Here is a 27,250-nt window from a genome sequence, read left to right on the forward strand (position 1 = left end):
GTTCTCCATATGATCGCATAGACTCACGATTAATATCTTTCATGCACTTTCTCATTTTACTCAAGAGGTTGTAGTAGGCTGTATAGTGCCTGAATAAGAGAGAGCTATAAAAAATAGAGATATGTTTTCTTGTAACGTTTAAAACATGTTAAGACATCTCGAACAACACAGTGTACTTTATACAACACATCAACGAAAAAAATACCAGCAGGATATGGTTCAACCGCAATTTCTAAAACATGTTTATACGTACATTGATGACTAAGGGGACACCCTTAGAGATGATTTCGCATTCGCCTTGTTGAGAGGATATCACAGACAAGGAGATTCGACGACTCATCAACAAATTAAAACTTGTGGGTGATGTCCGTACAATAAATGCTAAAAGTCGTTGATGTTAAAAAAGGAAGCTTATATAAGACATTTAATTTATAGAAACAAAATTTTCGAGTTTTCAAGAGATATAATTAAGGTGACACATTACACTTTTGAGTGAATATTCCAGTAACTTGTTTTATTGAGCGTTTACAAGTCATTCTGAAGGGAGTTTTATACCAAAGCTAAACATTGTTTCCGATACCATCTAATGAATGTAAGTACAAGAGTACCTATACTTTAAAGGCACCACTTCAATTGATACCTTTACATTGGTATCTCGTCAATACAACATGTGCTAAATAATTTCAAAATATTCCCCAGGTACGAAAGGGTCAATTAACTCGAAAATATCTGATGATATTTCCATAAGAATATCGCCATTATATTTACTATCTGTATCCAAAGCGAGAACCATGTATATAACAAAGGCCCACCCTGGGTTTTTACATGTAAGAAAAAAAAAAAAACTTGGCCAATGAGCTGAGATTGGGTGTTTTCCGTACCCCACACTTTTTTTTTTTTTCTCAAACCTTGTTGGCAATTATAAAACAAATTTTGTGCTCACCCCCTTCCTCTCCCACCTCCTTTATTTATTTATTTTCTTTCTCCACAGCAATGAATAAAACCGAGAAACGTTTACAAGGACTTGTGGAAGAATATAAAGGCTCAGGTAGAGAATACACTACCGTTGAGAATCCTCGCGCTTTAAAGATCCATGTCAAACGAGACCTTTCTGAGCATCGTAATGTTGTGTAAGTTACCATGTTGCTTTCAATGCCCTTTTTCTTAATAGTTTTTTTTTTCTTCCTGTGCAGTGAGAAAGAACCACGTCGTATAAGAGAAGATCCTCTTGCATTCTTGTTTAATATGGGTTTATATTACCAAGGAACCGTAAGTGTTTTCTCCCAATGCATATACATATATAATTTTTTGCTGGGGATGTTTATAAATTCCAAATAGGGATGGCGTGGTTATAAAGATTATATTGGTACCAAGATTCTTTATCCTGGTTATTCCGAAAAAATGAGATCCATGGTCCTCGGTAGTAAGAAGGGTAAATATTGACGCCAATTCTAAAAGAAGAGAGAAAATCATGACTCAATCCAAATTAAACTGGGATTATAGTACAAAGTATCATTGATCAATTGGCAGATCGCCAAACCGAATTACTGGCCAATCAAAAGAACTGGAATAAAGACGATAAGCGTATTGAGAAACAGAGAAAGGCAATGAGAAAAGAGTTACAAGTGGTTGCCAAGGCCATTGTTCAAAAGTGTGTAGCTACCGTGGACAGTAGTCGTACACTAAGGTAAAAACAAAGTGGAATTAGGGACTTAGTTAAGCAATGTAACCCATTTTATATACCCCATAGATTTTTTGCCTTTATAGTCAACAATATTCTTGTGCGACTCTATCACCAAGGTGTCCATATTAGAGAAAGTGAATGGGTCGAGGTAACCATTGCGATTTAAAAATTCAGTATGTGTGCATAGATGCCGACTGACATGTAATGATAGTTGAAAAGAGTAGCCATTATGGCCCAAGAAAAGAAACAGTCGCTGATTTTTGTACCTTCACACAAATCGCATATCGATTACATGGTAGTGTCTTATTTGATGTTCAGACTGGGAATTCAAATTCCTCATATCATTGCTGGTGACAATCTTGATTTGCCCCTGATCGGTAAAATCCTGAAATCCTCGGGTGCCGTCTATATCCGTCGAGAATGGGGTAACGATATCATGTACAAGACTATTTTGGAAGAGTATGTGGCCACCATTTTAGCAGAAGGATGTAAGTACAAAGGGGGAATCCGTTCCTGCCCGAATCAAGTCACTAACCCATTTTATTAAAAAAAAAAAAAAAAAGTGAATTTTGAGTGCTTTGTAGAAGGCACACGTTCAAGATTGGGAAAGTTACTTCAACCAAAACTGGGTATTGTTAAAATCATTCTCGATGCGTATGTCGATGGACGATTCGAGGATTGTCATATCGTGCCTATTTCATTGGGTTATGACAAAATTATCGAAACATCCAGTTACGCAACAGAATTATTAGGTGCACCCAAAGAGAAAGAAAGTTTATGGTAACAGTGACAAATTCTAGAATACGACCTTTTTGTTTAAATTTTTACTTTTTTATACTTTTTAGGGGTATTTTAACCAATAGCAGTCTATTGCAATTAAAATGGGGCCGAGTAGATGGTATTGTTCTTTTCATGTCTGGATCCGTCCCTCCTTATTGATCATTTAATATAAACTTAGTGCGTGTGGGCAAACCTTATTCTTTAAAGAATTGGGTCGATGAGCAAATTCAAATGAGAGGGTAAGGCACTCTAGACGCGAATCGTATCTACCTATTCTAACATCTCTCTCTCTCTCTCTCTTTTCTTCCAATCGTAGCCCGATGGACCTTTCAGATCATAACCAGAAATCCGTTTTGTTGAAATCACTGGGTTATAGGTAGGACAAGCAAACAATATACTTGGTGATTCATGTGATTGAACCTTCTTTTTCTTTTTAGAGTTTTAGCTGATATTGTAAGTCGCAATTTTTCGGTGTTATTTACATACATGAAATCTCACGCTCGATATAGAATGCTATTGCTGTTGTCATGCCTTCCGCTTTGGTAGGTACCGTCATCTTGACATTGAGAGGTAGAGGTGTTGGCCGCAGTGAATTGATCCGTCGTGTCGATTGGCTGAAGAATGTCATTGAAGCCAAAGGCGGTCAAGTCTCTGAATTCAATGATATGTCTACTGGAGAAATTGTTGACAAGTAAAGTATTCACTTTTGCTATCCTTTATTCTACTTTTTCTCACATCCGTACTTAGAACTGTTGTCATCCACAAGGATCTTATTGGCGAAAGAAAGGGTAAAGATATTGTGGAACCTACATTCTATCCCATTGCAGCTTTCGAATTATCTTATTACCGTAACCAAGTGATTCACTTGTTTGTGGAAGAAGCCATTGTATGTGCTGCATTATACACGGTAGTGAAAAAGGGCGGCGGAAAGCCATTACAGCGTATGCAGTACAGTGATCTGCTGGATGAAATCTCGTTCCTTTCTAGTCTGTTAAAGTTAGACATGATTTATAAGCCTGGAGGCGTCGAGTCTAATACAAAGCGCACCATGCAATGGCTTGCAGATAACAATGTGATTGAAATCGACAAAGATGGCTGGGTTGGATTATCCGACATGGAAAGACAGTGCGGCCGAGAAAATTACGGTAACCGATTTGCCTCTTCCGAACTTTAAAAGAGCACTAGAACTAATCAGATTTTTTTTTTTTTAGATTTCCTTTGCTTTATGATTTGGCCGTTTATTGAGTCTTATTGGTTAGCAGCGATTAGTTTGTTTACATTGGCGCCGTCTGTTGCAGGTCAAGAGCCTATTTGGGTGGATAGTAAATTATTTGCGAATCGAACGCAATCATTGGGTAAGACGCTGTATTACCAAGGAGATCTGAGTTATTTGGAAGCCGTCAATAAGGAAACTTTAAGTAATGCTTTCACACGCTATGAAGAACAGCACATTTTGTTGAAAAGACGCCATACTACACCCAAGACCTGGTCAGAGGTGGCTGTCAGTCCTGCTTATACACCCGAACGCCAAAATGGTATCTTGATACCAAGAGGACATCTTTGGGAACTTGTCGAGAGAATTGGCAAGTTTAGAAGAGAGGGTAAAAATAGAAGAGATAATGCCACGGGTAAGAAAGAAAATTGCACCCTTTTTTTTTAATATAAAAAAGTGATACTGATAATGTCAAATAGTGAGTACAAGAGTACTTCGCATGGCGGATATTTTAGGTGAAGACAATGCTAAAGAAAGAGCAGATGCAAAGAAGATTGTTGCTACTGATAACAAGGCAAAGATATAACTGTTATGATTCCCCCCTTTTTTTTTTAATAAATATACTTGTATATTATAATTTGATCATTTTTTCTTTCTTTTTAAAATAAGCAATAGGGTAGTAAATGATGATGACAGGCGATAGATGACGAACGGCAATGATGATGATAAACGATGATGAAGACAATCGGAACATGATGTTTTAGAGTTTTTAAAACGAGCTTCGCGATAAAAGCGTGTACATCCAAAAACAATAACAATCTAAAAAAAGCACAGGCATTTCATTGTTCTTAAATTTCACTTTACTTCTCTTTGTCAACTTTTGATATTCTTTTTGACAGACTTCATAATCAGATTGTAAAAAAAAAATAGATGAACTAAGAAGAACACTAAATAATTTTTTTTTTTTTTTGGGGATTCCCAGAATTTCGGATTGCCCATAAGTGTGAAAGCAGTGTTAACGATTGGCAAACAAATAGTAAAAGAGTATCAAAAACAAGGAGTCCTGTGCATAACTCCTTAACTTTAAAAAAAGTAACACACGTTGATCGCTGTGTATAAAAAAGTAGGTTTTTTACTTGTTCTCTTTCTCTCTTTTTCTTTAAACTTTTTTTTATATACAAACAATGATGTATTCTCCTGAATCCACCGAAAAGCTTCTCTTTGAATACCTTCGACCTCAATTAGAAAAGAAGCACCAAGAAGACTATCAACCAAATGATTACGTTATGATGATTGACGAGTTAAAACAACCCCAACTGTTTTTGACAGCCTGCTGGGATGATACTTTTCTGTCTTTGGAAGAAGAAGACTCGAATATTATGATCGAGCTAAATACCTTCTCAGATCTTAAAGTGGCTTTAAAAGACATTGAAGATTTGGACCCTTTACCCACTTCTTCTTTAAGAGCTCGTGCGCATCAAAAAAAGTGTAACAGATGGTCTACCACCGAAGAAGATTTAATCAACCTATCAAGTACCAATTTCACAGTGCCTCCCTCCGTACGTCTTGGCGTCGAAAATTCTCAAATGCTGGATATGCTCATGCATCGCGCTGTACAACACTGGTGTTGTATAGGCTTTAAAGTCGCTCCTGTCAATATCTCTGTCATTCAGAATTGGAGGACGGCACCTCGAGCCATTGTTTATTGTATTGCTTCTATCAGTCTGGTCACCTTCATGGATAGGGAAAACACATCGTCTCAGTATTCTAAACAGGCCGCCATGGTGTTCTATGAACAAGCACGGAACAAAATGGATGATATACTGTTTGATGATATGCAGCCCATGATCATACAGTCGTATTTTTGTCTAAGTTACACCTCTAACTTGTTACGGCTTTATGAACAGCAACGCACATGGGGAGGTCTCGCTTCTATATCGTTACAGCATCTAGCCAAGAAAATGCCAAAGCCTGTAGATAAGCTCACATTAGGGTGTTGGTTTCGGTGGTATTACGTGGACGCTTGGATGTGCCTTACGTTGAACCGCGACTGCTTATTACCTGATATTGTTCCTCTGATAGATATAAAGAAGATGATGCAAAAATCGATTACGGCTAGCGATGAAGACCATGCTTACAGTTTTGCGATGCTTACACATTATATGCGGCGATATATACGAGCACTTCATTCTGGAAAGATCTTTTCGAACGATCAACAAAAATTACCATCTTTGGTTTATTATCAAATCACAGGCGAGCTAACGCAGTGGTATGATCAGTTACCTAGATACAGTACGATCGCCCAACTCCATCTGCATATCTGTTACAATTCAATGCGACTTGTGGTGCTATATCAGTTTTTGACACCGCAGCAGCCTCCGACTCAAGATGTGGTGATTGATTGCTTGCAAACAAATCTGGAGTTGTTACAGGCGTTGCAGCAGCTGAAGGATGTAGGGTGTGACCAGAGTACCTACCATCACATGTTTTTTGCGATTCATAATACGGCAAAACGTATCTTTCAATATAACCAAAAGCAATTTAAAGGGTATGCGGAAGAACAACTCAAGATCAATTTAATGTTACTCAAGAGTACGCAGGCGTATGTTCATGACGTGTTTAAAATGAAAATTTATGCAGAAAAGATTCAGGATCAGTTCACAAGAATGAAGATATATACGGCTAAAGTTGTCAAAGACGATGTGGTCAAGAAATGTACTCCTCATCAATCTAAAAAAAAGAAGATTCTACCTGCACTTATTGTCTTTCGACGAGAAGAAATTAGTCTTGTCAAAAAGAGTAAAAAAAAATAAAAGGGACGAGGAGAGAAAAATAAATTCACATATTCCTTTTAGGAATGTTTTAAAGGAATGGATAGACAAAAAGAATGAATTCTGTCATTTATAAGAAATGGATTTTTATTTTTATTTTTATTGTTTTATTTTATCAAAAAAAGTTAGTGAGAGAGAAGGGGGTATCATGAGAAAAAAGTTTTATATACACGAAATATGAACAAAAAGGAGTGTGTGTGTGAATGAGTGTGAGAGTTTTCTTTTTAAGGAGAGTTACATGATGCAGCGTAAAGTAACTTTTTCAAGCCTATTCCATTTGGTATGCATAATTTGTACTAAATCTTGTTCCTTATTGATCAATACAGCTGGTAACATAATATCATTTTTTAATGGCGAAGAAACCAGACTGCAACAGCTACTGCTGTTATCATTAAATAATAAAATCAGGTCCTTGGCAACCTGGATAGCTCCCATACTTGGGTCGGAAAATTTTTGTGCAATTCTAGACCGTAAATCCACCAGTGAAATCGATCTAGGAACCTGAATCACAATGATATTGTCAGCATCGTAAATCACCTTGATTTTAATCGTGCTTTTTAATTGATGTGTGTCATGGTGACTGATGGTAGGAGTTACTACACTGTCGTCCAATGGGTGATGCGCTTCCACAATACCAAGACTAGACTGACTCTTCTTTAATACTTGTTTACGTTGTTGTTGACCTGTCATTATAGTATTGGTTTTGCTGCTGCTGCTGCTGCTGATTGCAGGGGTTGAGACGGAAGGCTGAGGTGCAGTAGTGTTATTGCGGTGCCACGAAGGAATGATTTTGTTGGCAGCTTGACTACATAAAGAGGATAAACCGGAGGAAGGGGGAGATCGACTTGCTAAAAAAGACGTGCACCGAAGACGTTTCCATCTTGACGAGCTGGTCGCTTCTGGTTGCATGCTATCTTGATCAATCACATAATCTACTGCCGCATACTCTTTCTTGACAAACACATCTTCAGCCGTATCATCCGCTCCAAAGAAGTCGTGAACAAGAAAAGATTCGGTCACAATAGATGGCTTTTGAAGTAAGAGCGTCAGAAATTGATTGAGCTCTTGTACACGCTGTGAATGAATTTGCTTGTTGGGTAATGACAATAGTCGACTTTTAATTTTGGGAGGTAAACGTGAACCCGCACGATATTTGGTAGTGTTGAATCTGTCATGTAACTTTTGAGAGAATTGAATAAAATCTTCATATTTTCTAGAGATAAAATATTTCTTGCTAGCATTGGGCTCAACGCGAATCGTGTACCAGATCTTTTGATCCGCAAGCCTTTCAAAGGATATCACGGTTGCTTTCGTGATGGCTGTCGCTAACTTTACGCTGGTCATCTGCGTAGGCGTATTTGTGCTGAAAGAAGGTCTAAGCATTAATGGGTGTTCTGTTGAAATAGCTGTAGGCATCTTTTTTTTTTTCTTTTTTTTTTGTGTGTGTATTGGTGGGAAAAGAAGAAAGAAAAAAAGAAGCAGAAAAAAGAGAGGTATTTTATATGTGAATTATGTTTAAGGAGACCTATCTCTTGTCTCACCACCCGTTCTTATAGGGAAGAATGGCACAGACTCACGTATGATATTAGATTAAAAAAACAGGAGTCAGTAACTGGACTGAGAGCAAGTATGTTTAATTGGTCCAGACTCAACATCATTGTTGTTGAGTCGTACAAAAATTTGCAAGCCCTTTTTTTTTAAGGCCGGAGATTGGCCTTTTATAGCATAAAACCCAGTAAAATAATCATAACCTTTTTTTTTTCTTCTTCTTCTTCTCACAACAATAACATAACCTTGTTTTGATAATCTTGTACTTCACACTTTATCTTATTGACACTATTTTGATTGTTCTTTTGTATCTTGTATTTCAAAATTGACTAGCTGGATTTTCGTCCTTTTTGGACAGAATTTTTTTAATGTCAGATTTAGAAAAAAGATCATCCATTTTGGCATTTGTTTATACATTTGTATTTAAAGTTTTTTCTTCTTAAATTCCATTGTTGAATAATAGAATATATAAAAATAACAGAGCGATTTTGTTGTCTTTAGATTGACTTCCCTGGGTCAATGCTTCTGAGATCAAATGTATCCCCGGCAACGACGACTTTTTTCATTTAACACTTTTGCTTTTTTCCCTGGGTTAGCGAGATCTTCTCAAAAGTGCTTGAAGAAAGACAATTATAGTAAGCTTTTAAAACATCTCTCCTAAAAAGATATGCGAGAAGTGCAGGGAGCATTGTCCATCATGTGTCGAAATATCCTTTATTTATTTTTTAGCGGGGAAAAATCCATAACGTTTTTGTAGTACCGCCGTCAGCAAAGACTTGTTCAAGTCATGGTTGTTACAACAGTGCTCCTTTTTTTGTGTTACCGTCAATATCAATAGGTTTAAAAAGATACATGTATCCATAACCCCCTGCGCAAAACACCAGCCCCCAAAACCTTGGGGGGGGGGGGCACCACGAGTATCCGAAACGATAAAGGCTTGGTCTTTCTTGAACGCCAAAGGTCAATGGCATCTACCCCAAAAAAATCCTGTCATTAGATAATTATTAAGTTATAAGGGGGTGAGAGGCGGGTGAGAAAATAGACGAGCGGGCAATGCGTAGTTTTTATCAATGTAGTAACCTACCATACAGTCGTTTCTTTGTCTGTCAGAGTTGTCTCAAAACCAAAGTAAAAATAGCATAATCAACAATCATTCTTGGAACGAGTGTTATATCTTAATAGCAGACGAATGATTAAACCGCAGATTCTTATCATGAACAAGATAGGAGTAGCTAATATATGATGGGAATAAAACACTTACTTTTTAGGTACATTAAGAAATCGTGTAAGAAACAAAACGAGTCCAAGATAATAATGTTTGAAAACAACTCTTAACAAGCAACGTCTATGGTTTTGGAAACATTTTTTATAGCTTTGTAACCAGCATGTCATCGAGCCTCAATCATAGCAACAGTATGTAAAATTGCTCAAATTTGTCGGCCTCATGATATGAAAAGGTTATTATTTTTGGATAATATTCGAAACAAATTACTGATCTGGTTAATGGTCAAAGCAATTGGATTATGTAATAAATTTAAAGAAGATTTGGTTTAACAGCTGACGCCCTTTATGATAAAACAGAGCGGGTGAAATATACTAAAAAAATTACAAGACTGTCTCTAAATAGCTGGATCTATTACGGTACACCCTTTGATAATAAACTACCCTCAATGAAAATGTCGCTATACACATTATCTGCATGAGGTAACTTTTCCTTTAGTAACACAAGATATCATGTATATTAGATGAAACGAGAATGTACCTTTTAGTGTGTAAAAAGGTTGTTTTGCTGTAAAACCTTCCAGTTAACATTTCTTACTGGATTATCCAGGGTTTTACCTAGTCTAACAATGCAAATTGAGGTCAGTAACAGTTCCCAATCATAAACATAGTAGAAATTAATGTTTTTGTGACCCCGTTTTTTTCTCAAAAAAAAGGTACAGCTTTGTTTTTCTTCAATTCTTCCTTGCTACAATCAAAATGATGACAACGAATGGGCAAGAGCCTATACCTTTTGTAGATTATTATTGTGCCTGCTCGGACAAAAAAGCTAACGAGATCAACCCCAACTTAACACTTGAGAATACACCTACATTAACAGCAGAAAGTGCCGCTTCAGTTACTGGTCGTCATCTATTATCCAGTCAAGCCTCGAATTATCTTTATCCTTTGTCACGTCTTTATTTTTGTGAAGATTGTCATCAAATTCGTTGCCCATCATGCGTTCAGGACGAAATTGTATCCTATTACTGTCCCAATTGTCTTTTTGAAGTACCTACCGCCAGTGTCAAAAGTGAAAAGAATAGGTACACAACAATAAATCAAATGATTATATTTCCATGGCTCATGCTTTGACTAGATGCGCAAGAAATTGCTTTCAATGTCCCATTTGCCAGAACACGTTATCTGTGGTAGCAGCTCAAGAACAAGCTCAACTCACAAGTTCAGGGCCTGCTCCTGGCCCTTACTTTCTAGCTTGTAATGTTTGCCGATGGAGTTCCCAAGAGATCGACATGACGTTCGAGAAACCAACTAGTTTAGCACGTAAGCAACCATCGCACGTATACAAAAAACAAAGACTAACCGATAAAAAAGTGCAATTACAAAAAAACGAGGAAGCTCTACCCGATGCAAAGGAATTTGATCAGCTCAAAGAACATTTTGAAAAGCATCTTCGTGTCAACGCACCGCCTTCTTTACCCAATAGCTTTTTGAATTTCTCGAGTTCGAACGCTTTCAGCAAATACATGGGAACCCACTTTCATCATGATCCACAAATGCAACAAGGGAAACTCGATGATATTAGTGATTATGAACCCAGTGTTCAGATACCCGATAGTGATCCTAAATTATTGGATTCCATGATTTCGCTTCGAAGTGTAGATGGAGGTGAGTTAGCATGAGATACTCGGGAGCTTTTTACTTATGCAGTAATATCTAGTATCAACTTTAACTCAACGATCCACACAACTTTATGATCAACCTTATGAATTATCGTAAGATTCCATCGACAAAGACATGTTACTGTTAAACTCAAACATGTTTTTCTCTTTTTTTTCTGATAGTAAAGTGCATCCTCAACGTATCCATCTTTCAATTAAGCGATCCAAACGTTGTCGCAATTGCCGTCATATTTTAATCAAACCTGAACAAAAAGCGCAGGCAACAAGATTTAAAATTAAGCTTGTAGCCATGAACTACATACCCACCATCAGTCTTTCCAAGTTACCCCGAAAAAACTGGCCACTTCAGGTCAATGTACCTACTCAAATCGTCATCAAATTCACCAACCCTTTATACGAGGAAATGAGCATTACCTTGGCAACCCCTCAAATAAGAAAGAAGTCTGCCTCTGATGAGGATAACTCCAAAATCCGTGGTAAAGTCACTATTCTCTCACCTCATTTTACTGTGGGTGCTTATAATGAAACTTTTGAGTATGATGATGAGATGTATCCTGCTGGAAGTAATAGACGTCAGAACGGATTTGTCGGAGGGACCTCGGTTGATGGTGTATATGAAAAGAGAAATAATTACACAAGTATCATTGTGGAGGTTATTCCAGAACAAGCAGGCGAATTTAAGGTAAAGTATACATATGATGTATATGCTAGCGACATACTTATCATTTTGCAAATAGTTTCCATTGCTGGTGACATATAACTACAAGTCAGATGAAGATCGTACAGACGTGTCTTCGGGTGACGTGGATGCTGATGATATAGATGATATGGACGTGGATGATAGTATTGATGGCTCAAAGAAGACCAGCTCTTCTATAAGGTTTGATGACGAAAAGATCAAGAGTTATTCATTTTGGTGTTTGATTGGTCTTGGATCAGCAGAATAAAGTATAAAATAAAAGAAGATAGTTTATGTCTTTAATAAAGTTTTTTTTTAAATGTCTGTGCGTTGGTATCATGTTAGGGTCTATCCGAGTAACAGCTCGTAAATAATAACGACTATATTGATGGCAATCAACGGGACTATATAATGGATTAATCACTGTTTGTGTATTGAATAATTTATGCACTCACTTCTCATCAGAGTTCTTACTGCAGATATTAAATTGATCATTTTGTACTTTATTGTTTGACCTTGTTCATTGCCAAATCCTGCTTCTGGTTGGGCTGTCCATCCAACTGTTCAGAAAAAGAAAAATAGTTAATTAACGTGTTTTCATCATCTTGTTTTCATGTTGCATACTTCTAGCTAAAAACCTTTCTTCACTCAAGACAGCAATGGCATTGATAAAGCAAAGCAACACATAAAATAGTTGACCAAGTCCAAGTGTCAACATGGTCTAATCTTGTAAATAAGAATTAAATGAAAGTAGAAAGGAACTTTGTGAGTCTACTTTTTATAGTGGCGCTTGGCTGCCGGATGCCCCTCCACGTAGAATTGAAACGCCGTTTTTATAAACGTAAATTTTTTCTGTTTTCTTTTTTCTCTTGACCTCACCATGACAAGTGTCAATCAATATAACGTTTCGACCGTGGTCAATAAAAAAGAGTTCGAAAGTTCGGTACTTTTAAAGGAATTAGAAGTCGAAGGTCGCTCCTTGGTAGCACGGCGTCCTCTTATTCCAGGCGATGTCATTCTCGTTGAGGAACCTTTGATCAAGTATGACTTAAAGCCTACCTGTCGATCTACAAAGTCCCCTTATTTCTCCAAGAAACTTTGGAAATCCCTTGTAGATATTGTCCAAGAACATGAAGAACCCGTAGAGCACTATGAAGATGATAATACAAAAAAAGTGGAAGAGAAAGACGAAGACGATTCATACAGCGGATATAGTAGTGATGAAGAGAGTGACGAAGAGGAGGAGGAAGAAGTCAATCTTGATTCGGATTTTTGCCCCGGTGTACCAGCTGCTATCATTGCATATCTCGATATCCATCCACCTACACACACTTACACCCAGATCCGTCCACGTAAATCATTCCAGCCAGACGATTTTGACTTCTTTTATTATCCCAACTCACAAGAAGAACCTCAATGGTCAGAGCACAAAACCGTACAACTTGTTCGTGATGTTGTACAAAGGGTTGTCGAAACCGAACCTTTGTATTCTCATGTTGATCAAGTTGACCTGGTTAATTTCATTTTAAAAATTTATTCCAACGCACATACAGTGGCACTTCCTAGAGCTAGAGAGATACCCACCCACAGCCACAAAAAAGCTCGCCGGGAAAAATACAAAGACAAGTTTGGAGACAACGAAACTTATTGGGGTGAAGATATCGAAGACTTGGTGATCACGCCTACGATTGCACTTTTACGTTGGGGATCAAAAATGACCCATTCATGTACTCCCAACTTATTTTTACGTTTCGAACCTGTTCGTAATGCCATGGTGTTTACTGTCATTCGTCCTTTGGAAGTTGGTGAACCCCTTTCATTCTCTTACTTGCCTGAGGATGATTTATCCGTCGGCGGTTTAGTTTGTGGCACAGCTTTGGATCGTAAAGCAAAACTTGAAAAGTTCAAGTTCTTTACCTGTACATGCGAAAGCTGTATGGATTGGGATTGGTCTCGCGGTGTTATCTGTAACAAATGTAACGAACCTGTGAATTACCGTCACCATAACGGCACATGGAAGTGTTTCAATTGCCATAACCTGAATGAACCCACTTTTATTGGTGATCGTGAAAAAAGTGTCACCCGGGTCTTGATGGGATTCGCTTCTCGTATTTATAGTAATCGCATAAATCAAAATATGATGAGTATGTTGGAGCCTTATTTGTTCGACTTATTGGATCCAGCAAATAAGGATCAAACTCCCGTGCCTAAGAACCATTGGACTTATAGTATCGTACATTCCCTTTTGGCTACGTACCATTTATTATTGTTTCCAAAAGCATTCGGTAAAGGGTTGGCTTCGCGTTTAGGCTTACTCGAGAAAGGTTTACAAGAAGCCTTGACTTACATTCAGTTTTTTAACAATACCATTGGCTCCCATAACAACTCTGAGTCAAAATCACATGGTAACCCTATGGCCGCTTTCTTTGCTGGATGGCGTATCCTCCATGTTGTCATTGACCTTGTCATGGAGGCCACCGAAAACAAGTATGCAAACGTGACATATGAAGAAGACTCGTCTGATTCTGATTCTGACTCTGACTCTGACTCGGATTCCGACTCAGGCTCTGACGCTGAAGAAGTTAAAGAAGAGGCCGTGGTGGCCGAAGAAGAGGCCACTGTAGCTAAAGAAGAGCTCGTAGAAACCAAAGAAGGAGATGAAACTACACCCGCCGAGACTGAATTGACCCCTTTACCTCAAGAGTGGATTGCTCCCGTCACTGAAATTTCAAATATCGTTAGCAACGAGTGGATACCATTAATCGAAAAAGTGTTTAGATGTCACAATTCCCCTGTTGTAGACGACATGCGAAAACAAATTAAAGATTTTGCTGAAAGAGTAAAGTTGACCTCCCAACCATTAGAATAGATTTTTAAAATTATGTACAAATTTATTTAGAATAAATAAATAATATGAAAAAAAAATCAATTACTTATTTCTAAGGGCTCTAAAGCACATTTACAACCGCAACCTGTCATACAATACACTTGCTGATTCGTAACAAACCAATCTTCCATGTGATTACTATGACCACCATGTCCACAGTGAACACAAAAATTGACAAGTCCCTTGACCAAAATGTGACAGAAACAGCAACGAATCAACTTTCGAATCTTTCTACAGTGTACGCAGTACTTATCATTACTTGAAAGTTCAGTTCCGCATGCATAGCAAGATACTTGAATGTGCGTTGAAGTCACTTCTTTATCTACAGGGAAAGGCTGATGATTTAAGAACCTTAAGACCTCTGCACGCTGGTCCAGCAAATTCCATCTGTACAACATGTCTGCATAATTTAGTCGTAACGCATCACGCTGTGCCATTCCTTTTGTATCCATCAACGGAATATGGTTAAATTGAAAGAACCGCTCACTATCAAAGTGTTCTAAATTTGTATATTCAAGTTTCATTTCCGTTCTGTCAACTAAAACCTTTCCCTCCTTATTAAAGAGAGGTGTTGTTGGTGTAGCTATTGCTGGCGAGGACGGATAAGATGAGTGCGAGCCTAAGCTACCAACATTATGCCGAACACCTGGGGCTGTATTACTTGGAATCTTTAGTTTGGGATGGGTCATTGTCCAAGAGCGGTTCAAACGAGAATTGCGTTTGGTGGTAGGCGACTGCAATTCGTTAGGGTTATCTGTTAATCTTTCAGTAGGTGACAAACGCTTATCCGTTTCCCAAAGATAGGATAGCATATTTGTCGTTTTAGACCCATATGATGCGCTGACAGGTGCAACAGACACCTTTTCGAGATTTTCTGCAGTATTTGGCCCAGAATTGGCACGGAGATTCGAGTGACTTACGTTACGCTGGTTTGATTTCAAGGAGAAGTAATCCAGCTCAGTACCCTCAGGAGATTTATCGACCGGAATAGTCTAAAACATAAATTAAAGTTTTTATTCTCATGATATCTTGACCCCCTTACCTTTTGTCCAAATAAAGCTGATGGTACCTTATTAGGCCTTACCTGAAATGTGCAAGATAGCATAGCTGCAGTTTGAATATCTCCGGTATGAATGAAATGTTGTAACCTACAAATATAATTAATATATATATTTTTTAATTTGTATAAGAACGTAAGCTTACAAATCATCCACGAGTTTCTGTCCTAGGGGATGCATACCCCATTTCACTCTGTGCATAGGCTTAGTTACCACAATATCTACTTGTAAATCGTTCGTTTCGGGCGAAACCTGACGTTGGTGAAGCAACGTTTTGACTTCTGCTAATTGTTGATCCCGCTGATAATTCTCGTCGATTATCTTTTGCGAATCAATACTGTCTATCAAAACATGATGTCCATCCGTCACAAGGCGATCAGGTTCGGGTAAATCTGAGGGGACACAGCCTCTAAGGATTTCCACAGCCAAATACCATACTTTATAAAGATCCAGTCTTCCATGCTTACGACAAACTTTTGCATTATGTACACAAGATGATACTGGGTCTTTCGATGAAAGTCTACATAATAAAATTTAGTCATGTAAAATGCAAGTAAAATAAAAAAACTTACATATACTCCCTTGCAAGCCAAGGACTGTAAGGCATTCTATCAGAGAAATCAGCAATCACGATGTTATGTGTGATACGGTCTGTTTTTGCACCATGATATAAGAGGTTATCACCATTACCCATTGCCCCATTTAGTGCTATATTCTGTGAGAAAACATGGAAAGAGGGATATAATTAATATATAAAAAGGGTTAGATATTTACAATGTCCAGTACGTACGTCAGTTTTGTAATAAATAGCGCCCATTCCGCCTGCACTGTTTAACCCATCATCAATGTCATCTTGTTCGTCATCATAGGTGTATTCACCAAAAGCGCCACCCGATCCACCTACAAGCACTGTCGCATTCTTTCCCTGTCTAGACATTGCAGCGATTTCTTTATATTCTTCAAATTGTTCATATGTTTTGGGGTGTCGGTAAAATTCGCTTTCCGTGCTATTTTCAAAATACTCTCCATTACTTCGATCACTTTGCGACGTGTCGTCTCGTTTTTCCGTAGTCTTCATATTGGTGCGATTGTTATCTCGTACACGTAAGGTAGAAAAAAAACAGACCAACTGTCCACTTCCGGAGAACACGCCACCACACAAGCGTGGAAACGGCACTTTTTCATCGGTGCTTTGTTTGGCAGACATATCGACCATGATACCCCGCTCGCTTGTCATACTTTCTCGTTTACCAAATCGATATCCATCGCCCATATTCCCCCAGCCTTGACCTAATTCGTCATCTGAATCACCTGCATCAATAGCCGTGGCTCCTTTCCAGTGCCCGGGTGAGCCGGTTACAGAGGCATTTGATCCTGCTTGTGGGTTTATTATTCCACCTGCTGAATCCACAGAGGAATTTTGATTTTCCAACGCATATTCTGATTCATCTTGCATATTCTCACCCAATAGATATCGGATACACGGCTCCAAACACCATTTCTTGTGAGATGTATAAGTGGAAGCTAAAGAGTTTAAATCCTGTGTCATATGCGCACGATAGTATATAGAAATCATGCTGTTCTTTTGGATATCGAATTCGGGCGGACTATGGTCTGGGTATTGAGGACTAAAACGGATAGTGATACGCAAAAGAGCATCGCCTGTATCCGACCAAGGTCCATGCAATGATATGGTACATGTGCGAGATGACGCATTTACTTTTTCTGTCTTCACACCAACCGAAACATATTTATTTAAAACGGTTGTCATTTCTTCGGCTACAGACTGATATGTATTTTCAGCCGTAGCTGCATCCCGACGGATTTCTCCACCGGTGGGACCAACCGTTTTGACATTCTGCATCCATAACAAAGGATTGATTGCGGAATACTTTTGCTCTCTATATGCATTGCTTTGTTCATATCCTGTTGTATTATTTAACAAGTTGGACCTGTAAGGTGTCATGGTTCCACTGGGAGTTTGTCGTACAGGTGCTGTGGTGGATGAGAACGAGGATCGAACATCCAGCATGGCCTTTTCGATTGGCTCTTGTTGAAAGGAATGAGGCGTAAATTTATCAAATACGGGCGCAGAAAGCTTTGTTTTAGTCCCACTGGGCTCATGTCCCACTGATTTCATAATGTCCTCTGAAACTGGCCATAGTCGCAAGTTTTGGTCTTTAGACCATGTTACTAGTTGAAATTCTCGATCATCACCATTTGATCCATTACTATCGCCCTTCCATCTCCACACAAACTCCTTGACAGTATCTTGATGTCCATCAAATGCGTGGACTGGTGTTTCTGCGCAGGCTCGGTTATAAAGTGTTAATTTGGAGTCTGTACGTTGGGGCATGATGAGAACACCGTTTCCAAATGGCGTATTTCTGGCTCGCCAAATAGGTGTGTCTGTTACGATTACTTCTTCCTCGACTTCCGGTGTATGAATGTTCCAAAACTATCCGATAGATCATTATATAAGCTGATGATTCTCTTTTTGTATAGAAGCTTACCTTCACAAGCTTATCCAAACTACAGGTAACGATATCATGATCATTTTGCCGACTCCAATCAATTCCATAAATCTTTTTTGAATGCGCCGTGATACTTGTAACTGGAACTGCGCCTTTCTTCCGGGTTTAAAATGAAATGATTAGTCCGTTATATTACTTTTTCTTTCTTTCTTTTTGGCAACCTTACTCTTAAATCCCAAATTTTGACATCTTTATCATGTGCAGATGCAATGAGATACTCGCTTTTTCTGTTGAATTTGACCTGTGTAGCGGCCGCTAAAAAAGTTTAAGTTATCAGCACTGATGTTTCTGTGACGAGAATAGTTTTACCATTCCAGGGAGTAAATGAACAGCTTGGCCTCATTTTTCTATCATCATCTTGATCCTTGCTCCTTATCTGAGGTTCTCTTAAATCCCATAAGTGAACATACGTATCTACTGAACATGTAGCTAAGATATCCGGCTGATGCGGCGACCAATTGATATCAGAAATAGCCCTCGCGTGTGCATGAAAAACATGTTCAATAGCTCTTGGACCTGAATAGTTCAAATTCCACACAAGTAATTTTTGGTTTGACTAGTGAATAGAATGAGTTTGCGTTTTTTTTTAAATGCAAGAATTCCATATTTGCTTACAGTGGAAGCGACCCAAGATTCTCGAGAAATATGTGGACTCCACTGGACATCAGCTACTTCCCACTTAGACATGTGTGGTAAAATACGTGGGATCAACCAAGGATCCTCTAAATCGATTACCACTAAACCCTGCCGTCTAATAAGAGCAAAAGTTAGTTGCTGTTGCAATATGTATATAAACTTCCACATTAGTTTTTTTTTACCCTGCCAATACAACATCTCTACAAGCAGGACTAATACTCATAGACCCTACAGAGTGGTGGAATTTAATCTCTAGAGCCCGATAGAAAGTGTCTTCTTGCGGGGCGTCATCTTTCTTCAGCCGGGACAGTTGTCGTTCTGCAATGGTCGAGGAAATGGATTTATTGACCTGCTGTGCCATTTGTGAGTTGCGTTTGCGATTGGTATAAGCTTGACTCTTTAGAAGGGTATCATTGCTTTTTAATAAATTGGAATCCGACTTTCTTCGCTTGATTTCTGGCTCGTTTGAATAATCAATGTTGGATTCAGACATGGTGGTATAGAATGTTTCAAAAATAGTAGCGCCCAAAGAACACAAGGTACTTGTTTTTCAGACAAACGAGCCAAATTATTGGGATAGTATTCTCCGACATCATTGGTCGCTGGAATAATATTCAATTTTTGTATGTAAAGATACTGTTCCTTTTTGTAACGCGTTTAAGATCATCAAACTAACCGAAAAGTAGACAATCCTCAGTTAAATTTCAAAAAAGCATTCCAATTATAGATTTAAAAGCACTTAGGTTTATATAATTATGTCAATAGCCTTTGATGTTAATTCAGGTACGCGAATGTACTATCCATATGCACAATGCTAGAAAAAACGTCAAACCAGCGAAAGAAACTACAAGTGTAATACTTATATGATTCTGAATTGTCTATTTGGAAACCAGCGACCCTTTCTCAACTCAAACTCGCTCAAATGTTTTGGACACAATATCCATATAGAACTTAAAGGATGAAAGTGCAATTAGAAATTATAATAATGGAAAATAAGGCAGGAGAAGATTTTCATGTTAATTATCATCAACCAAAGTAAATATATAGCGTTTAATGGCGTATCTGTGATCCAATAAAATTATCATAAATATGGATCTTTGGTTCAAATGCTTGTCAAAACTTTATAAATTTTTATTGTTTCATTATTTCGCTTCTTCCAATTACCTTTTTTACAGCAGAGGAGTGCCTTGTAAACCACGTCGATAGCTTACTCTCTGATAATGCTGACCATTATTTATCCATTGGAAACAATTGAGTGCAAGTAGCACCTACCTAATCTGAGTAAATTCAAACGTATAGGCAGCTAGTCTAAGTAACTATGCGTTGAAATCTAAGTGAATGGCCGTTTATGGGCAATTATTCGTTCGGCTTTGAATAAATAATTCTCAGTTATTATAATATATTTGTTCTGACATCTTACCATAAAGTTCACTATATTGACGTACAACTTTTCCGTACCTATTGAGAGGAGGTTGCGTTACATATAAGTTTACCCTTTCAGGTCCGGTCAATATCTATTATACACACCTCACACGATGGAAGGATTTTTTTGTTTTTCAAAAATCACTGCAGACTGCATAGACCTTTTCCATCCATCTCTTTTGCTTCAAGAGATGAAAACTAGTGAAAATGTTCAGAATCAGAAATAAGGTATATATAAATTATTTATTGAGAGCACAACTCTCAATGCGTATAAAAACACGACTATTCCTTTATTAGCTCACAATTCTTACCATATAAACAATAAAGTATACTTGGTGAAGTCAGTCGGTGAAGTCAGTTAGGAAATTAATCCTTGAAGCTAGTGTGGAATCCATTGCATCATCGACAGTCGAAGCAATTGCTGCCCTTGTACGTCACGATTGTTTCAGCGAGTGTGTAAGCCAGTGTGTAAGCCAGTGTGTAAGCCAGTGTGTAAGCCAGTGTGTAAGTCAGTGTATAATTCACTTGGTGCTTCGCCTATCTGTTTTACCGTATATATTTAATCATCATTTTAATAATTGAAGATATCAAATCAAATGAATACCAAAGCAATTTAATTTATATGGTAAATAATGGACTATCTCAAATTTAATTCTTAAATATTTTTGACTTGTTTCCATATTCTTTGTGGTAGCAAAGTAAAATTTATGTTGTCCCTGGAACAACTCTATTTCGCGTTATATGAATCGACAGTTTACTTCAACTACGTCACGCCTAAAGTTTCAAATACTAAACTTCAATTATGAGGCAGATATAATAGTCCCCATTTCCTTAGTGGATACAATTATAAAAACACATTGCATGCAAGAAAAACGGTAAATCGTCCTCCAACACGTAACCCACCTTTAATCTTTTCTCACACATTTACAAAGACTGTAAAATACGATAGTTTTGGTGCATAACTTCATGGTTTTAAAGCACTTAATTTTTAAAGAATGTTTTTCAGGAAACGTGTATACCTTCTGTGCCCTTCCATATATTTGGGTTTTCACTGACTATAGACACGTTGGAATATAATTCTCTAGAACATACAACATGATAATTGTAATTAGAGATATTCATGACACTCTATAATTGTATATGGATGATATTTCAATTTCTCTTTTGTCCTTGGATAAAGGGGTATCTTGTAATCTTCTGAAGGGCTCAAAAGATGTGCTTGTGAAACAACTTGATTAAATTATCTTCACTGCCAGAGATCAAAAAATTGCTAGACGTTTTTAACCGAAGAAGTAAACAACTTAATCAATTTATTATGCCATGTCTACTTCATATAACCATATCTTCATCTTGAGTACAAACCTGTAATCTGGTAAAACGAATTCAAGTTCCTCGTTTTTCCTGCAAACCTTTCACTAGATATCTAGAGCCGAGTAACCCTACTGGCTTAGGATAACTTGAAAAGTGACTGTCGCAACGAAAAAACACGAAAATGACACAAGGCGCGATTACTTTTGGCCCACTTTTATTTTCCTTTCTAAAAAATAAATAAATAAATAAATGCCGGAACCCTTTAAAAAAGAAGAATGGAGTCAGATCTCGACGAAATTATCACAGCAATTAGGACCCGAATTTTTAGCTCAACGACCAGGACCTTCAGGGAAACCTTTAACTTACATCGAAGGAAAAACAGCCATTAATATTGCCAACGACATTTTCGGTTTCAATGGTTGGAGCACCGAACTTAAAGATACAACTATTGATTTTGTAAGATATTAAAATAACAATAGGGCTTGTATTAACCACTATCGAATATAGGTGGACGTTGGATCAGACAGTAGGGTTAGTGTTGGCATCAGTGTTACTGTTCGAATCACCTTAAAGGACGGTAGCTTTCACGAGGTATAATATTAAATCCAGCAGACAACCTTTTAAAAATTGACGACGTTGTAATTTAGGACATAGGATATGGAGTCGACCAGAATGCAAAGTCCAAGGGTGTAGCATTTGAAAAAGCAAGAAAGCAAGCAGTAACAGATGCTACGAAACGAACACTGCGATACTTTGGCAATGCCTTAGGAAATTGCTTATATGACAACCCATATTTGAGTGGCATTGGCAAAATGGCAAAACCTTCGGTAATGCTAACACCGAAAATAATATCGCCAACAAAACTAACAACATTATTAGATAAAATTCTCACCTAAAAACCTTTACCGTCATAATCAATTCCAAGCGCCCAAGATAGAACCAGCACCAGCAGCACCAGCAGCACAAATATGCAATACAACCCAATCAAACACCATTTTACCCAAATCAATCCCAGCCAGACAGCCACAAACGGTTGCCAAACCTACCATCTCGACATCCACAGCTAATTCAATGTCTAAAGTTACCCCAATAGCAAAATCTAATTCGGTGTCATCAAAAACCAACCATACTATACAAGACATGAAAGAGGAGCCTTTGAGCGTTCATGCGTCAGATGAGGATAAACCCAATGTTCTATACGGACCAATTGTACCTGAAGACAGCTTTACGTATGGTAAGAGGATATCCATTTATGTTATAATCCACAAAAGTAAGATTTTGTTTACTTGTAGAGGGAGACGAGGCATTTTTAGTAGAAATGTTGGCAAAAGATGACGACGCTATGTTTGCGGACGATGGGTAAATACATAATGAAAGATAAGATGCAAGATAACAGTACTAATGTTATTTATATAGAGATGATATGTTAGCTGGGATTATCACCCCACCCCCACAAACTGTATCTCATTCGTCAGGTAAATAAACGTTGCACTTGCACATGCTGTGTGATGGTACTAATTTCTTTTTGATTCTTTTGTAGCACCCGATCCCCAAGTTGGTGAACGCAGGTAAAAAAAGAAAGAAAAAAAATCTGATAAAATTGATTGGTAAGATTAAATTTCTCACTAAAAAAGTTTTCCCAAACATTAGAGAGGCGCCCTTATCAGATCGCGATGAACATATCAGTAAGAAACCTTGCACACATGGAATATAGATCAGATTAGTTATCCATTGAAGGAAATATCAAACATAAATGAACTGCTATAATAAAGACAACACTCTTCCCGTACGTTAAGGAGTGAACGAGGAGTGTGTTTCATGGACATTGTTATTACAGCGGAGTTTATCGGAAGATTCTCCTTATATAAAATCAACTTTTATCGCCCCCCGTAAAAAAAAAAAACCTGCTTTCTATTTTCTTCTTATAACATTGAAAGAGACAATGAGTAATAATAAAAAAGTTACTCGGCTGCCTGTTCAAGGCATGACTTGTCACTCTTGTGTAAGAGCTATTACCAATGCCCTTTCGCTTCTTGCTGGTGTTGATTCAGTAACAGTCGATCTCGAGAAGGAATGTGCTACTATCAACTATGACCCTCTTGTACTTGGTTATATCGACCTGAAAAATGTTATCGAAGATTGCGGATTCGATGTTGATTTGACTACGGTGATTTTACCTGTACTGGGAATGACTTGTCAATCTTGCGTAAAAGCCATCCAAAACGCCCTTTCTTGCCAAGCAGCTATTGTATCCGTTGTTGTAAGTCTTGAAAAGGAAGAATGTACTGTGGTTTATGATTCAGTTTTATTTTCGACACCCGATATTGCCGAATTGATTGAGGATTGTGGATTTGATGTGTTAATGGTGGATAGACCAACGGGTGACAGATCTGGCAGTAGCAGCAGCAGCAGTGGCAGCAGCAGTGGCAGTGGCAGCAGCAGTAGTAGCTTGATCAATATGAAAACCGACGAGAAATCGCAACATTTTCAAGATGATGATGATACAATTCAATTGGAAATTAGAGGTATGACCTGCGCGTCCTGTGTAACAAGTATCGAAAAGGCTCTTAAATCTCAAAAGGGAATATCGTACGTTAGTGTGGCCTTATTGGCCGAGAGAGCTACGGTTACATTTGATCGTCTGATTGTTCAACCCCACTTAATTGCTACCATCATTTGTGACGCTGGATTCGATGCAAAGATTATTGAACGCAAAAGTGACGATTTGTTAGAGCTTCAAGTGTATGGCATGACATGTGCAAGTTGTGTAGCTGGTATTGAAAAAGGCGTTGGAAAACTCCCTGGTGTCATTGAAATATCCGTCAATTTAATGACTGAAAAAGCAAAAGTCAAGTTTGATTGCCATGTCACAAATCCCCGTAGAATCGTAGAGGAAATCGAATCTTTAGGATTCAACGCCATCATGGCAAATACAACAAAGGATGCTCAACTTGATAGTCTGTCCAAGGTCCGTGAAATTAAGGAATGGCAAGCTGCCTTTATCGAGTGTCTTTTCTTTGCTGTGCCCGTGTTCTTCATAGCCATGATCTTACCCATGTTCAGCTGGTGGCATATCATCAATGAAATTCCTATTTTCCTACCAGGTCTTTATTTAATGGATATCACCCAGCTGGTCTTGACGATGCCTGTACAATTTGGTGTTGGAAAGCGCTTCTTGACCTCTGCATTTGCTTCGATCTTACACGGTGCTCCAACTATGGATGTTCTCGTTTCTATTTCTACTTTAGCTGCCTTCAGTTTCTCCATTTTATCTATGGCTCATGGTATATTCACTCAAGTCAAGGTCCCACCCACCGTATTTTTCGATACATCTACCATGTTGATCACCTTTATTGTCTTGGGTAGATATTTAGAAAACAAAGCCAAGGGTAAATCTTCCTCAGCACTTTCCAAGCTGATGTCATTGACTCCCTCTACTGCATTGATGGTGACTGTCGATGAAAATAACGTAGTCTTGTCAGAACGTAAAATTCCTTCCGAGTTGATCTCGGAAGGCGACTTGATCAAATTATTGCCCGGTGATAAAATCCCTGCTGATGGTGAGGTCTTTACTGGTTCAACTACCGTGGATGAAAGTATGGTAACTGGTGAAGTGGATGCGGTTGCCAAGGAGTTAGGTGATACTGTGATTGGTGGTACTGTCAACGGTTTGGGTACATTTATTATGAAGGCTACCCGTGTAGGTGCTGACACTGCTTTGAGTCAAATCGTAAAGCTTGTAGAAGATGCTCAAGTCAGTAAGGCTCCTATTCAAGGGTTTGCGGATCGTGTTGCTGGCTACTTTGTGCCTACTGTTATTTTGTTAGGTCTGACTACCTTGATTGTTTGGATTACTCTTGTAAAAACACTCGGTGAAGAAGGTTTGCCTTCCGCTTTACAGATGGAGATTGCAAAGAGTGGTGACGGTGGATGGTTTTTTGTATGTCTTAAGCTTTGTATCAGTGTCATCATCGTGGCGTGTCCTTGTGCTCTTGGTCTAGCCACTCCTACGGCTGTCATGGTTGGAACAGGTGTTGGTGCTGAAAATGGCGTGCTTTTCAAAGGTGGAGCTGTATTAGAGAACGGACAAGCTGTTAACAAGGTTGTTTTCGATAAAACCGGTACATTGACTTGTGGTAAATTGGAACTTGTCGAATCCAAGAGCTGGAGTGGTGAGGAACAACAACACCTGCAAATGTTGGTTTTGGCTGCCGTTGCCGAGTCGCATAGTGAACATTTATTAGGTCGTGCTGTTGTTGCTAAAGCTAAAGAATTGACTGGCCTTACTGTGTTGGATTCCTTAGCTATGGTTGAAAACTTTAACAGTGTCACTGGATTTGGTATCAGTTGCGACGTCACTTTCAGAAATGAATTACCCAAGGATGTTGGTCTGTTGGAGGCCTTAGAACCTATGTTAAATACCAGCTATACTGTCATTGTCGGTAACAAGAAATGGCTCGAGGATCATAACGGAATCGGACTTTCAGATGAACAAGAAGCGGCATACCGTGTTCAAGGCTCTTTAGGTCGTACATGTGTGCTTGTTGGTGTCAACGGTTTATCTTCTGGTTTCATTTCTTTATCTGACGTCGTTAAACCCGAAGCTAGACGTGTAATTGCTACTCTCCATAGCATGGGTATCGAAACGGCTATGGTTACAGGTGATAATGAATTAACAGCTCATTGTATTGCAACTCAACTTGGTATCGCTGAAGTTCATGCCGGTGTGTCACCCAACGGTAAAACACAAATCATCAAATCAATGCAATTAAAACCGTTTATACGTCAACGCAATCCATGGTGGTCTAGTTATTGCTGCACTACCAACAATTACTTGCCTCTTCATCAAAACAATAAGGCTGGTATTAAGACTGTTGTTGCTATGGTAGGTGACGGAATCAATGACTCTCCGGCTTTGGTTGCTGCCGATCTAGGAATTGCACTCTGTAGTGGTACTGATATTGCAATGGAAGCTGCCGATGTAATCTTAATGCGAAATGATCTGGCTGATGTTGTAGCTGCTTTAGATTTGTCAAAGGCTATTTTTGGTCGTATTCGTAAAAATCTTATTTGGGCCTGTATCTATAACTTGGTCGGTATTCCTTTAGCTATGGGTGTATTCTTACCGTGGGGTTATCGTCTTCATCCAATGATGGCTGGTTTTGCTATGGCTGCTAGTTCTACAAGTGTGGTTGTAAGCAGTCTAATGCTTCGTTGGAGTTGGAGAAGACCCAAATTGGTTAAAATGTTTGATGACTGTGATTCTACTCCCGATGCTGCCGTCCACTTATCGTTATTGGTCAATGAGATTAGATCTAACATAGAGGAAGAAGACATTGAGATGACGTTGCAAAACTATACTTCAATGGATGGAGAAGATGATAGCCTACTTAACACAAGAAATGCTGCTAAAAATAACGCATCGATACTTGACAAGGTGAAAAGTCTATTTACTAAAAAGACCTCAGATTATAGTCCTATATCAAGTGACAGCTTTTAAGCAATTGCCTTGGCGACCTTTTGCATCCACTTTACACATTTAGTCCCTATTACACTATTACATTATTACAATCATAAACCCCTACCCTCCATAATCTTCTTGTAAATAAACCATTTATTTTTTGTTTCATTACTTAAACATTTAATTAGCCTTTAAAACATAACTCAGACTATTCAGTAGCATGTCAACGTCTCAACTAACAATGGGAGATTCCGGTTACCTAATATTCCCCCCCCGTTTTGGGACAAGGATGGAACTGTTGTG

General features: G+C 38.3%; 9 protein-coding genes across 9 annotated transcripts; 6 read left to right on the top strand and 3 right to left on the bottom strand.

Moving 5' to 3' along the window:
* Nucleotides 1-1,152: 1,152 nt before the first annotated feature.
* Nucleotides 1,153-4,263, top strand: EV154DRAFT_419758 (putative acyltransferase; the record flags this gene model as incomplete). Its single annotated transcript, XM_051595913.1, has 14 exons — nucleotides 1,153-1,269; nucleotides 1,339-1,432; nucleotides 1,504-1,687; nucleotides 1,751-1,832; nucleotides 1,896-2,172; nucleotides 2,248-2,464; nucleotides 2,530-2,582; nucleotides 2,643-2,703; nucleotides 2,781-2,840; nucleotides 2,902-2,917; nucleotides 2,974-3,155; nucleotides 3,212-3,609; nucleotides 3,676-4,092; nucleotides 4,157-4,263. 14 exons carry the CDS (start codon nucleotides 1,153-1,155, stop codon nucleotides 4,261-4,263), a joined length of 2,265 nt encoding a protein of 754 aa, XP_051458245.1.
* A 566-nt stretch (nucleotides 4,264-4,829) lies between these two features.
* On the top strand, nucleotides 4,830-6,560 carry EV154DRAFT_506633 (uncharacterized protein). The gene has a single exon (XM_051601304.1). It carries the CDS (start codon nucleotides 4,862-4,864, stop codon nucleotides 6,488-6,490), a length of 1,629 nt encoding a protein of 542 aa, XP_051458246.1. The 5' UTR covers nucleotides 4,830-4,861; the 3' UTR covers nucleotides 6,491-6,560.
* A 32-nt stretch (nucleotides 6,561-6,592) lies between these two features.
* EV154DRAFT_506634 (Phox homologous domain-containing protein) lies at nucleotides 6,593-7,958 on the bottom strand. The gene has a single exon (XM_051601305.1). The coding sequence runs from the start codon at nucleotides 7,922-7,924 to the stop codon at nucleotides 6,743-6,745; it is 1,182 nt and encodes a 393-aa protein (XP_051458247.1). The 5' UTR covers nucleotides 7,925-7,958; the 3' UTR covers nucleotides 6,593-6,742.
* Nucleotides 7,959-9,897: 1,939 nt separating this feature from the next.
* Nucleotides 9,898-11,929, top strand: EV154DRAFT_506638 (dynactin subunit 4). The gene is made up of 4 exons (XM_051601306.1): nucleotides 9,898-10,945; nucleotides 10,998-11,052; nucleotides 11,122-11,641; nucleotides 11,697-11,929. The coding sequence occupies exons 1-4, from the start codon at nucleotides 10,396-10,398 to the stop codon at nucleotides 11,904-11,906; spliced, it is 1,335 nt and encodes a 444-aa protein (XP_051458248.1). The 5' UTR covers nucleotides 9,898-10,395; the 3' UTR covers nucleotides 11,907-11,929.
* Nucleotides 11,930-12,369, bottom strand: EV154DRAFT_442328 (Yos1-like protein). Its single transcript, XM_051596983.1, has 3 exons — nucleotides 12,263-12,369; nucleotides 12,094-12,198; nucleotides 11,930-12,042 (listed from the first exon to the last, which is right to left on the bottom strand). The coding sequence occupies exons 1-3, from the start codon at nucleotides 12,354-12,356 to the stop codon at nucleotides 11,987-11,989; spliced, it is 255 nt and encodes an 84-aa protein (XP_051458249.1). The 5' UTR covers nucleotides 12,357-12,369; the 3' UTR covers nucleotides 11,930-11,986.
* Nucleotides 12,370-12,516: 147 nt separating this feature from the next.
* Nucleotides 12,517-14,562, top strand: EV154DRAFT_506642 (uncharacterized protein; the record flags this gene model as incomplete). The annotated part of the gene is made up of 1 exon (XM_051601307.1): nucleotides 12,517-14,562. A coding segment is annotated over one exon (1,991 nt), but the record flags the coding sequence as incomplete, so codon positions are not given.
* EV154DRAFT_442332 (uncharacterized protein) lies at nucleotides 14,563-19,280 on the bottom strand (the record flags this gene model as incomplete). Its single annotated transcript, XM_051596984.1, has 10 exons — nucleotides 18,936-19,280; nucleotides 18,733-18,868; nucleotides 18,427-18,673; nucleotides 18,284-18,372; nucleotides 18,097-18,213; nucleotides 16,374-18,041; nucleotides 16,156-16,298; nucleotides 15,729-16,103; nucleotides 15,568-15,673; nucleotides 14,563-15,517 (listed from the first exon to the last, which is right to left on the bottom strand). The coding sequence occupies exons 1-10, from the start codon at nucleotides 19,244-19,246 to the stop codon at nucleotides 14,564-14,566; spliced, it is 4,146 nt and encodes a 1,381-aa protein (XP_051458251.1). The 5' UTR covers nucleotides 19,247-19,280.
* A 2,026-nt stretch (nucleotides 19,281-21,306) lies between these two features.
* On the top strand, nucleotides 21,307-23,370 carry EV154DRAFT_506651 (uncharacterized protein). Its single transcript, XM_051601308.1, has 9 exons — nucleotides 21,307-21,445; nucleotides 21,538-21,942; nucleotides 21,994-22,077; nucleotides 22,134-22,313; nucleotides 22,366-22,720; nucleotides 22,779-22,845; nucleotides 22,903-22,961; nucleotides 23,027-23,054; nucleotides 23,137-23,370. Exons 2-9 carry the CDS (start codon nucleotides 21,736-21,738, stop codon nucleotides 23,198-23,200), a joined length of 1,044 nt encoding a protein of 347 aa, XP_051458252.1. The 5' UTR covers nucleotides 21,307-21,445; nucleotides 21,538-21,735; the 3' UTR covers nucleotides 23,201-23,370.
* Nucleotides 23,371-23,392: 22 nt separating this feature from the next.
* On the top strand, nucleotides 23,393-26,986 carry EV154DRAFT_463464 (uncharacterized protein; the record flags this gene model as incomplete). The annotated part of the gene is made up of 2 exons (XM_051597637.1): nucleotides 23,393-23,844; nucleotides 23,890-26,986. Exons 1-2 carry the CDS (start codon nucleotides 23,429-23,431, stop codon nucleotides 26,984-26,986), a joined length of 3,513 nt encoding a protein of 1,170 aa, XP_051458253.1. The 5' UTR covers nucleotides 23,393-23,428.
* Nucleotides 26,987-27,250: the final 264 nt, after the last annotated feature.

This window comes from Mucor mucedo, assembly GCF_025094135.1.
Source record: "Mucor mucedo strain NRRL 3635 chromosome Unknown EV154scaffold_39, whole genome shotgun sequence".
Classification (NCBI taxonomy): domain Eukaryota; kingdom Fungi; phylum Mucoromycota; class Mucoromycetes; order Mucorales; family Mucoraceae; genus Mucor; species Mucor mucedo.

Coding starts and splice junctions, on each gene's coding strand:
- EV154DRAFT_506633 (XM_051601304.1), top strand. CDS start 4,862: ATGATGTATTCTCCTGAATCCACCGAAAAGCTTCTCTTTGAATACCTT.
- EV154DRAFT_506634 (XM_051601305.1), bottom strand. CDS start 7,924: ATGCCTACAGCTATTTCAACAGAACACCCATTAATGCTTAGACCTTCT.
- EV154DRAFT_506638 (XM_051601306.1), top strand. CDS start 10,396: ATGGCTCATGCTTTGACTAGATGCGCAAGAAATTGCTTTCAATGTCCC. Junction 11,053..11,121: donor GATCAACCTTATGAATTATC/GTAAGATTCCAT, acceptor TTTTTCTGATAG/TAAAGTGCATCCTCAACGTA. Junction 11,642..11,696: donor AACAAGCAGGCGAATTTAAG/GTAAAGTATACA, acceptor TTTTGCAAATAG/TTTCCATTGCTGGTGACATA.
- EV154DRAFT_442328 (XM_051596983.1), bottom strand. CDS start 12,356: ATGTTGACACTTGGACTTGGTCAACTATTTTATGTGTTGCTTTGCTTT. Junction 12,199..12,262: donor AGAAAGGTTTTTAGCTAGAA/GTATGCAACATG, acceptor TTTTCTGAACAG/TTGGATGGACAGCCCAACCA. Junction 12,043..12,093: donor AGTAAGAACTCTGATGAGAA/GTGAGTGCATAA, acceptor TCCATTATATAG/TCCCGTTGATTGCCATCAAT.
- EV154DRAFT_506651 (XM_051601308.1), top strand. CDS start 21,736: ATGCCGGAACCCTTTAAAAAAGAAGAATGGAGTCAGATCTCGACGAAA. Junction 22,078..22,133: donor AGGACGGTAGCTTTCACGAG/GTATAATATTAA, acceptor GTTGTAATTTAG/GACATAGGATATGGAGTCGA. Junction 22,314..22,365: donor GCAAAATGGCAAAACCTTCG/GTAATGCTAACA, acceptor CAACATTATTAG/ATAAAATTCTCACCTAAAAA.